Below are 11596 nucleotides of genomic sequence, written 5' to 3'. Positions count from 1 at the left end.
CAACCTGTCTGAAATTATTGGTGCTTTAGGGTTCTGTTAACTGGCCATATTGTTTACGGTGCATTTTGGTCTGGCTTTACTTAAAAGTGTTTTAACTAGCATTCTGATAAATGAGATCAAGTTGCGTTTGTGGGCATATTCTAATTTAGTCAGCATATTTCATTTGGACAAGAAAATGGAATATAGTTCATATGATCTCGGTTCCAGCGTCTTGCAATGAGGTACATTAGTCTAAACATCATTGCGATGCTTATCGCATTGGTGTTTCGCAATGTAGTTCATAACATGCATTCTTCTTTTAGATTTTTTTTTAAATGTCCTCACTAATTTGGCCAAGACATTTAGGGATATAAAAGAGTTCACATGATCTTGGTTTTTTCAGATGTTTTGGGAGAGGTAGTTAAACTGTTTACATATGTTGCATCATTGGAACTTTAATTATTCTAAGGAATGGGATTATTTGGAACTCTTATTAATCCATGGAGTACTGGGGACTTTGGGAATCAAATTTAAACAGTAGCATTTCAAGAGCCAAGACCAACTCATGTAGGTTGGTATTGATATCTGAAAGTGCGTCAAATTTCGGTGATGAGTCGTCTAGCTCAAGAATTTTCTATGACTAGTAAAACATGCAGTCTTTTCTCAGAAACTGGGGTGGTCAACCAAAATCATAGTTATAAATAATGGTGTCTTATAATGGTCGTTATCGAGGGAAATAATGCAGAAAAATATATAAGGGCTGTTATCTTTTTGTTATAAAACTGTTATAACACAAAATAATGGCTAGTATTTTCCCATTATTTCTTTTACACTTTCTTCTTAATAAAATAATATTTACTTCAAATTATCGATTTTTCTCCCAAAATTCTCTTCAAAAAGTGATTGAACAGTTGAATAATCTGTTTCAATGTGACAAACGCGTTATTTCAAATTATGATACAAATAACTTCACCCGTCAGCATCATGAATGCCATCATTATTGGTTACAATAACTTGCTCTAATGGAAAAGACTGACAGAGATTTGAATAAATTACCTGTCAACAGAGTAAGGCTTCAAACTGCTAGAGCTAAGCCCCAGTCATCCAAGTTGTAGACCAATTTAAAAGCAACAAGGAACGTTCGTGGCTGTTGAGGTTTGTCAGATTTCCTCCTTTTGTGTTTGCCTTATCCGACAGGTCAGGCAATAGGAAATTATCATTAACTGCTTCTCATATGTTTTAATCGCTGAGGTTGACAGCATTTCAGCAGCCTCCTTTAATTTAGCTGTGAAGAGGCACTTCTGCCATGGAATTAGATGTCATTGATTTTTCAGAAACCAAAAACTTGAAATCGCCTGTAAATTTCTGAACTTTTCTTAGTTTCGAACCTTTTGTTTGACTAGCTTCTGGCAAAATTTCACCCACGTCAATCAGTTAAATGCATGCATATTAACTAATCTACTGGCAAAGGAAATTTAAAGAGATTCTAAAGATATGCTTTGTTTTTCAGTTTTTAAATAGGATTTTTTTTTGAATGAATATGACATAATACTTGAAAGAGATGTATATGGATGACAATCATCATTTTAAAGATCGTAAATGCTCAATTTTTTTTCATTGTAATATCATGATGAATTGTTTGGATTCTTTAAATAATATATCTTGATTTAATTATAAGCCTATGCATTGGGTAGATCTTAAATACATATATAAGATCAAGAAATTCAAATAAAAAATTTTTGGCCAACTTTTTTTGGTGAAGTTCTGGACCGTTACAAGTATGGTTACAGTTAACATATAGTTAGTAAATCAGGATACCGATGGGTGACAAGGGTCAACCTGCAGCTAGGCTGATTTCATCTTGTTCTGAGTGAATCCATGGGTCGAGCATGTAATTTTACTTTCGAATAAAGTTGGAATAATTATATCATCTATAATTTCATGCAACTTTTTAGGGTTTCCAAAACAAGTCCAATTATGACATGTGCAACCAAGGGAAACTTATGTTTTTGCTAGTGTGTGATGCTCGCTTATGCTGTTCGAAATCAAAATTCTTGGTCAAATACATACCAAATTCATTGCATGGCATTGTGCAAGAGATTTTTTTTTTTTGAATTGTATATTTTTTTAATATACCTCTAAAACCCACTACTGTTGGTGATGCAAACTCATGGGCCCTATGTACCCCTCAAAATAATTGCATACATAGAAAGATGTTAGTTGCATTGTCACACAACTGACATGCAGCAAGTTTTTTCTTTTCTTTTCTCCACTTAAACTAAACTAGAAGGAAGTAAAAAGTCAAAAAAAAGAAAGCAGGACAAGCATGCATGTGCAACTGCCCCTCCCTTTCTTTAAAGCCTCACGCGGTGTGTAATTTTTTCTTCTTGATAAACAAAACAATTGGATAAATATTGGTAAGTTAGAAGAGTCGAATGAGATTTTTCCATGTCATTATCAATACCTTTGGGAGGAAGGAAAGAAGGAAGGAAGAAAGGAAGGAGTCCCTGCACTAAGGGCAACGGCACCCCTGGATAAGAAAAGGAAATTTCTTTCCCTTCTTGAAAATATGCAGCACTAATATCCCTCCAAGTGTGGGACTCCTTGCAGGGAGTATAGTTAAATGCGTCAGCTTGACTCACTGGGAGTAATTATAAGTTTTCAATGACCTTGACTACATTCAATGGTAGAGCCATGTTTTTTATTTGTCCAGAGGCATCTTATACTGCATTAAAATACATATTAGCCATGCCATATATGATTTATATTACAATTTTAAGCATTCAGTATATATTTACTTAGAGACCTCTCGCAAGACTAGTTTGATGACTTGCATAACAAATCAAAGTTTATATTCTCCCTAGCAAGGGATTGGAATCTGTTTTTTATTTTATTTTATTTTATTTTATTTTATTTTTTTACGTCAGCGGCTTATGTAGGGCGGATATGAATGCGGCCAACAAAATTAGAAAGCAAAATACTAAATAGCACCGGCCCATGGTCTGTCCAGATGAAGCTTCTAGAATGGTGAGCGCAAAAGAAGCCACCCAGTCTGCCGCACCATTCGCCTCCTGATAGATGTGCATAGCCTGATGGGAGGCGTACTCCTCTAATAATCTATGAATGTCGTGGAGCAGCGGCCGATTTTCAACTAAGCGGCCTCGATCTCGGATCCACTCGATTACCGTAGCTAAGTTTCCTTCGAGAAGGAGGCAGTCCGCGCCCAGTATCCACTTCGCAAAGAAGACACCCTCTTAGGTAGCTCGAAGCTCGGCGCACACCACTAACGAGTCAAAGATCCGCCGACCTCCTGCCGCTGCCAGCCTGGCGTCATGGTCTCTGATGACGAACCCCACACCATCGCCTCGTCCATCCTCGGCGACAGCTGCCATCGAAGTTCACCTTAAAAAAGTTAGGGGATGGAACACCTAGAATCTCTCTTTAACAAACAAACGTAATTCCATATAAGATATCAAGAGCTTGGGATGAAAATATTTGAGTGCTTGCCACCAAGGTGATAGCCTGGTGGTAAGAGGACGATAATTCCGTTCAAGTTGCCTGGGTTCGAAACGCGCGGACGTCGATTAAATTTGGGAATTGGATGCCCCACGTCCGGACGGGTTGTTGGCAGTTATGCTTTCCTTCCACCTGTACCTGGGTGGTGCAAGGTGTGACGTACTTACCTTCGGATGGAGAGAGTATAAGTAAAATAGTGTCTACCCGCATGGAACATGACGGAGATGCAGTGGGGGCTGCTATGCAGGGATAGACTGATCCTTTCCTTCCCCAACCCTTTTTCTTAAGCAAAAAAAATAAATAAATATTTGAAGTGCTTTGAAATTGTGCAAGATACGATCCATTAGTTGGTATCGCCAATGAGAGAGACAGAGAGAAGAAAATTGAAGGACAGGCATGCACGTGCTGCTGCTCCGCTCTTTCTTGCGAGTCTTCAAAAAAAAAAATAACAAACAACAAAAAGTGCCCACGCGGTCTGAACGCGTAGCAGATTCCACTCCAAGACGACAACGACGACGACGCCGCAAACAACCGCAATTTATTGCACCCACGTGTCACCCAGTGCGTTCCACGATGGAAACGCCGTCCCGCCTTCTCCCCGCCGTCACGTGCCGTCCGCTCCCTCGTTTGATTTCACCCTTTTGATCTCAATCACACGGCCACTGATTTGAGGCTTTCCGCGGGAAATCCGTTAGATGTCACGACGACGGCGGCGGTGGGAAGGGGTTTGAGGCTTAACAGATCACCTCCTTTTTTGCCCAATTGGCTGTGACCATGGGTTAGATTGCTAACCTTGGAGTAGGGTTTGACGGTGTCTAGATTCAGTTGATGAGCGCCGTAACAGCTTGGTTTGCGTATTAAATTCTTTCCATCTTGCTTCGGGGCGAGGGAAGTTGTAGCCGACATCAAGAATGTTAGTTTATTACCAAACGGACGTTAAATCTCCGTAGAAGCCGATACGTGGAGAGATATTTTGGGACCAACACTCCTTGCTAGCGACCACATGGAGATGCAGCCTCATATGGCCTTTATTTCACAATTAATTAATATATATAAAAAAGTAGATGAAGTATTAAATTTATTCTATTTTTCATATGAGTCATTATTTTATGGCTAAATAATTAGATCAATTTAGTATTATTTAATTATTTTTAATTTGTTCAAAATAGTATAGCATTAAGAGTAGATTGATTGGTTTTGCTTACACCTAATAAAACTATGTTTATTGAAGTGATATATTTTCATTCGAAGAAAACAAGGAACTAGCGCCAAATTCATCGGGAACTGTTTTTATTTTTGGAGGAAAGATTCCTTCTTCTGTATGTCCTTCACAGCCCTCTCCGATCTTTACTTTCTTTTGTTTTTGCTTGGATCTAGGTCTGCTCGCTTGACCTTCTTGATAATTTTGGCATTACAAGCAAAATTATATGTATTTTTTTTAAATCGATTTTTAGTAACTATTATTCGATATATCATATAATGTATAGCTTTATTAAATAAGCTACTTTAGATAAATACTAATAAGTTAATTTCTTTTGGATTATTTAAGAAAAAAAATCACTCCTATCAAATTGTACCTCATAGTTTGCATGTCATACATAAAATCTATACCTATTACCTAATTTTACGTCGTTACTTATGAAAATGAATGAAAAAACTAGTGGATCGATCCTTCTCTTGTAGCCTAATGCAAAACAATTGATTTCATCTCATCTTGCATATTTCCTGCTAAAGATTAATTGAATTGGACTGGATCAGGCTGAATATAGTGGAATTAAAAACTAGACCGGGCTCTGTCCGGTTCATTGTCCAGCTAGGTTTACATTCATCAAGGATAGATCCAACTCACGGCCGTTACATGTTATTACCAAGCTTACAGCTGTTTTAACGCCCAATGCTGACACGAATGTACTAAACTAAACCAGGAAAGATATAAAAAAAAAGTAGAAGAAAACCTGGGGTCAGGGGAATGGGGTCATGGTGGGACAAACCGAGGGGGAAAGGAATCATGGTGGCGTGGAAAGAAAGGGAAAAGGCCTCCGATTGGTTTTCGTAAAATCCAAGGCCTCCTTCCCACGCGCCGCAATCCAAGAACGCTCGTCTTCACACCTCCTTGGCCCCTTCTTTCTTTCTATTAGCTTGACTGCTTGAGTCCCCTATTTAATCATAACTTAAACCACCCTTCAACACTCTATATAGACCACCATTGATTAGGTAATCAACCCCCTACTTCCTTTCTTAATTATTCTTCATCTTTCTTCTAAGAATTGTTATTATCTTATTATCTTGGTATAACAATGGCTACTTATTATAATTGTCATTGTTATTAACAGTATTAGCTACGAGGCCTCAACTTATTGCTCCTTGCCTCATCTTATAGAAAAAATTAAGAGTGCCAATGAGCTAAGTAGCTAATTTGACCCTCGATTTAACTTAATTGTTTAAAATATCGAGCTCAAGTAGTCGAACAATTTTCGAAGTTGAGCTCAAGTGCTAAAATATTCCCAAATTGCATATAATATTATATATTATTTTAATTATTTTTAACTTATAATTAAGGTTTAAATTTGAGCTACGATTTGATTGATATTCGAGTTAAGTAGATATTAAATATTATTTTTTTTTATTTTTTTATCAAGTCGAACTTGAGTTTCGATATAAAAGCTCGATCAATCTCGAATTAAATTTCGAGCCCGAGTATTTTAAATTAAGTAGCCGAGTTCAAGCCACTAGCTATTCGGCGCGGCATGATTATACCACTAAAATAAAAAAAATAGAATAAAGTAATAATATCTCTTACATATAAAATAAAATGGGAATGGCTTGAGCCGTGCGTTACGTGGATCAGCGGCAGGAGCCGTTTAAGAAGGCTCGCGTGCTCCTCGTAAATCCAAATTCACATGCAGCGCGTGCATGACTTCAAAGCTGAGATGGTGCACGAGAACGGTAAGCGGGTAGCTCCTCTGAAATTTCTGCACGTTGACTGAGAAATTTCTTCGTGTGACAATGGATGCACAAGATATCCGGTCCATGTCCTTTGCAACTCCAGCTGTGGTTTCGCAGTATGTGGCTTTTGACAAGAGCGAAAGGACACCAATGGAGACATCTGGCAACAAGTGAAAAAGCCTCATGAATCTTGTTTGGGAGTTCAAAAGCTTTAGCATTAGTAGAAATAGATAGGTTGACGAAAGACTGTAATTGGTGAGATGAGTAATCACCAATAACACTTCGCCTTTTAATCCGAATGATACCATCTGCAAAATAGCTTGGTGCAGTACAAGTTTGGTGTTTGTGCTATATTGGCACCTTCCTACTTATCCATTACACTATCTTTAGTTTAAGCAGTCACGAAATCGTATATACACGATAGAGTGTATACTAAATTTGATGAAACAGGTGAAACATGAGCTGATGGTTCAATAAGTCTCTTCTTAACTTACAGTATCACATGATAACTAGCTGAAGAGAACTGACGAATTTGATACAATCTCACTTGCATCAATGTTAGCTACCTCTTTTGATTAATTCATGACTGTGAAATGGCACCCAAGAACTTGAAAGCGGCAACAAAGCTGTTAAGAGACATGTGACCGAACGAATGAAGCACAAGCTTAAATTATATGGTCCTCTCACGCCTCTTCTTCCCAACTTTCTCACATCTAAGAAGCTTTTTCAAAGGCTCTCATGTCTCTTGCGTAGAACCTCTTCATGGCCGCTTTGAAGCCATCAATCACCTCAGTTCTTACCTTAAGCCACGTACACAAACATGAACATCGATCCCCAAGGATCTTTTTAGCACCTAATCCGAACCAGACACCAAAGTGGCGTCCTCTGCATCCCCCATTCAACCCGTTCTCATTATCTTTATTGTTAAAAACTCATCGTGACGTTGCCACGTCACTTTCAGGATTTGACAAATCATGTCGATATTGATAATTATGCATCCAAGTTTTTCAACATATAAACCCTAAATTTACCTTCAGTTATGCATGCATAAAGCCTTTGATTTAAAATTTACAATTATAATTTATTTACATTTTAATTACCACACACTCAAGTCCCATTTCATGATGGAAATAGAAATTAGAAAAGGAAAAAGCTGTATTTTAATTATTATTTTAAACAAGAATATTTTTTTATTATTTTAATTATTATTCAGTTTTCTCTCTCTCACACACACATATGTCACAAAACTGGGAAGACTAATTAGAAAGATGCATATAGAGACAGTAAATTTTGCTAGAACAACTAAAATTGTTGAAAATATATTCTAGATCCTTATCAAGCTTACATATACAGTAAAGCAAGAAGGAAATTAATATCTTTTAGTGTTTATGAGTTTTTTTTTTGTTTCAATCTTTTTATGCAAAATTTGACCCCTCATGAAAGAAAAAAAAAAGTCAGATCTTATTTTTTAATAACTTATACTTTACGATCAAATAAATACATAATAAAATTATAATTTTTTAAAAACTAAAAATGAGTGCAAACTCAAACAAAATTAAGAACTAAACTAAGGCCGGTGCCCAATAACTTTACCAATTATATTAATTAGCACTCTTAACTTCATCTTCAATTTAATGTGAATGGTAAAAATTTCGGTTTCTCTATTCTGAAAAAATGGGATTCTTTTGACTGTATTCGCACAAACACAAAAAAAAAAGAAAAAGAAAAAAGAAGACGAAGCCGAGCTGCAGCCAGAGCCGGAGCCAGTCACATTTCCCACACTCCACAAACCCAAAGGCCGGAAGCGTAGGAGGTCACCTACACCGTCAACGAGCCCAAACCCCTGTCACAACCTGACACGTGTCCATGTACACGGAAACCGGTAAACCTCCAGACACCTGGCAGTAATATGGGACACGTGCCAAGTTGTCATTGGTTAGATAGACGCCATTTATTGCTATTAGCGTGACATCAGATGACGAAATCAGAGCAGGACATTGCGTGTGAATTAAGGGCATAATTAATAGTAATTAAGATCAAAATTAAAATAATCACATGATTAACAGAAGTAAAGAGGGATACGGAGGCCTATATAAACAAGCTACTAGTCCCCTCTTCTCTCCCCAGAGAGAGACCTCCACCCAAGGGCTAAATCCACCACTACCTTCGGTGAGACTCGAGTGATTCCTATTCCTCTTCCAAGGAAAAGAGGCTCAAAGGTTTGTTCTCTAAACCCTTAATCTCTTATTCTTCTTCTCTCTCTCTCTCTCTTTTTGATCTTCTCTCTGAATCCCTTTCTGTAATCTTCTGTGTTCTTTCGAGGAAGGAAAAAAAAAAAATCCAATTTTGAGGTCCTTTTTTTGGTTTTTGGACAAAAAAAAGGAAGGCTTAGAAGGTTTTTTTTTTCTTTCACTAGGGAGCCAGAGGATTCAGAAGAGAGATCCAGAGCTTTTTTTTTCCTTCTGGATTTCTTCCTCAGTTTTTCTTCCACCCCCTCCTAGTTTCCTCTCTTTAATCAGCCAAAGGGTTGTTTTCTATACCCTTGTGGTTATTTATTTTCTTTGTGGCTTTAGATCAAAAGAGGCAACTTTTTTACTCGCAACCTCTTTTTTAGGTGTTTTCTCTGAGAACCCAGTCACCTGTTCTTTGGTTTTGTTTAAGAACCAGGTGGGTCTCAGCTTATCCCCCTCTTCCTTAGAATTCCAATCTTTCCTTCGTTTATCTTACTTCTCTTCTTTTTCTCTTAAAAATCCGATCTTTCTTTCTTTTTCTCTCTGTTTTTTAGCTTCAAAGTTTCATTTTTCTTTTTAGCTTAGATTTCATGGCTGCAGCTATAGATTTGTTCAATAGCTATCCAGTACTCTCTTTAGATCCCTTCAACGAGGAGCTCATGAAAGCACTTGAACCTTTTATTGGATGTGCTTCCACCTCCTCCTCCTCTCCCTCCCCTTCTTTTACCTCCACCTCGGAGACCACCCCCTCCTCCTCCTCTCCCTCGCCCTCTTCTTCCACCCCTTCCCCTTTCCTCTCCTTTTCTTCCTACCCCTTCAACCCCACTTTCCCCGTCCCCTCTCCCTCCTCCTCCCACCAAAATCCAATCTTGGACTGCTCCTCCTCAGGCTTTCTCGGCGCCGGCTGCCCCGGCCCGATTGGTCTCAACCACCTCACCCCCGTCCAGATTCAGCAAATCCAAGCTCAAATCCAACTTCAGCAGCAGCAGAACGTCCTCGCCGCCCCGCAACTGTCGCATGTCGGCGCCGCGCCGCGCTTCCTCGGCCCCCGGCCGCAGCCCATGAAGCACGCCGGCTCGCCTCCCCCACCGCGCCCCGCCAAGCTCTACCGCGGCGTCCGGCAGCGCCACTGGGGGAAGTGGGTCGCCGAGATCCGGCTCCCCAAGAACCGGACCCGCCTCTGGCTCGGCACCTTCGACACCGCCGAGGAGGCGGCCCTCGCCTACGACAAGGCCGCCTTCCGTCTCCGCGGCGACTTCGCCAGGCTCAATTTCCCCCACCTCCGCGACGAGACCGCCCGCGCCGCCGGCGGCCCTCTCCACTCCACCGTCGACGCCAAGCTCCAGGTCATTTGCCAGGGCCTCGCCACTCCTCCGAAGCCGGGCGCCCCTCAGCCCCCCATTCCGGATGCCGCTGCCACTGCCAGCCGGCGACCGAATGTGGCGAAGGGCGTTTCGGCCTCGGAGGACTTCAAGTCCGAGAGCTCGTCGGAGGCCGGCGATGACTGCTCATCCGGCTCGTCGCCGGCGTCAGATATGCAGCATTTGGACTTCACCGAGGTGCCGTGGGATGAATCGGAGAGCTTCGTGCTGCGGAAGTATCCTTCTTGGGAGATCGACTGGGATTCCATCCTTGCCTAATTTCACTACTTAGCATATATAGCTTTGCGTCGTTGTTGTTGTTGTTGTTGTAGTTTTTGGTTTGGTGATTGGTGTCTCCAGTGGCTGTAGCAAATGGGTTTTTTGACATTTGCCGAGCTGCTGTAGAGATTTCAGTTAGGAAGGCTTCTCTTGTTCTTAGTGTCCTCTTAAGGCTTTGGGGTTTTAGATTTGTATGTTTTATTTTGTGTACTAAACCTCCTGGTTTGCTGGCTTTTTTCCTTGGCAAAACCAGTGGGGGAGAATGTTATGTTATAGTACTGTAATCGTACTCCTTGTCGAGTATATTTGTAATTATTTCCATGTATTGGAATGTGGATGTGCTTTCTAGTGTGTATATTTGCTGTTATGTTAAGAAATTTTAAGTTCAAATACACTGCGTGCTCTCGTGAGGACTGATCAACAAGTCATGCCTTCTAAACTCTTCTACTAATGCGGGAGGAACAGCCGCAAGTCTAATGATTCCTTTGATGTTAATTAGCTTCGTATTGCTTCAATTCTTTTCCCTTTTTTTGTTGAATGATGATCATATTTAGTAGAATATGTTTGTTAGTTAATTTCAGATTTTTTTTGTGTATTGGCTGTTTATACAACTCTAATATGAGCATAGCCTTCTATATTAGAAGCAAAAAGACTACATAAAGCAAAAAAAAAAAAAAGAGAATCTCTGAAGTCAGAAATTTTCTTTTTGAATGATGAGAAGCAAACAAGGTGATCCAATCAGCAGTTTAATTTGTCTTTTGAAAGATATGGCTGATCTAAATAGTTTGGCACTCTCTGACTGAAAGATATGCCAGATCTGAATAGTTCGGCACCTTCATAATTTTTAGATTTATTCTTCAAACTTCTAGCTGAATCTCAGTCCTCAAAATGAAAAATATTTTGTAACGCCAAGAATCCATGAACCCCAGGAGGAAAAGGAGAAAAGGGAGGCATTAGAATGAGACTGATAATTCATAGGAATTCTTCCAGTATTTGATATTTTAGCATAACATATTGTAAATGTGAAGCTAGACAAAATTGATGCGGCAAAAATAAGTAGGCGACTGTTCTCCTCACTTCCCTTGTGTGAAGGCTAGTACGGAGACTTAGATGGACTTTTCTTACAAGAAAAAACTTCCTCTCCTTTTTTTTTACCTAAGGAAACATCCTCTCTGCTAGATCTCCTTTTCAAGATATGGTTCTCATCTTCTAGCAAGCTTTGGTACTTTCTAGGTAGCTGGGGTTGGGCCGTGCAATTATTACATGCCAACCAGAACCAGTACC

General features: G+C 39.7%; 1 protein-coding gene across 1 annotated transcript; it reads left to right on the top strand.

Annotated features, from left to right (window-relative positions):
* The first annotated feature begins 8568 nt into the window (after window positions 1-8568).
* LOC103720309 (ethylene-responsive transcription factor ERF060-like) lies at window positions 8569-10667 on the top strand. Its single transcript, XM_008809953.6, has one exon. The coding sequence runs from the start codon at window positions 9263-9265 to the stop codon at window positions 10310-10312; it is 1050 nt and encodes a 349-aa protein (XP_008808175.3). The 5' UTR covers window positions 8569-9262; the 3' UTR covers window positions 10313-10667.
* The last annotated feature ends 929 nt before the right edge of the window (window positions 10668-11596 follow it).

The sequence above is a fragment of the Phoenix dactylifera genome, chromosome 7 (assembly GCF_051530095.1).
Source record: "Phoenix dactylifera cultivar Ajwa chromosome 7, Ajwa_hap1_PhDact_Kaust_v1.1, whole genome shotgun sequence".
Taxonomy (NCBI): domain Eukaryota; kingdom Viridiplantae; phylum Streptophyta; class Magnoliopsida; order Arecales; family Arecaceae; genus Phoenix; species Phoenix dactylifera.
This window is presented reverse-complemented; position numbering and strand designations above follow the sequence as displayed.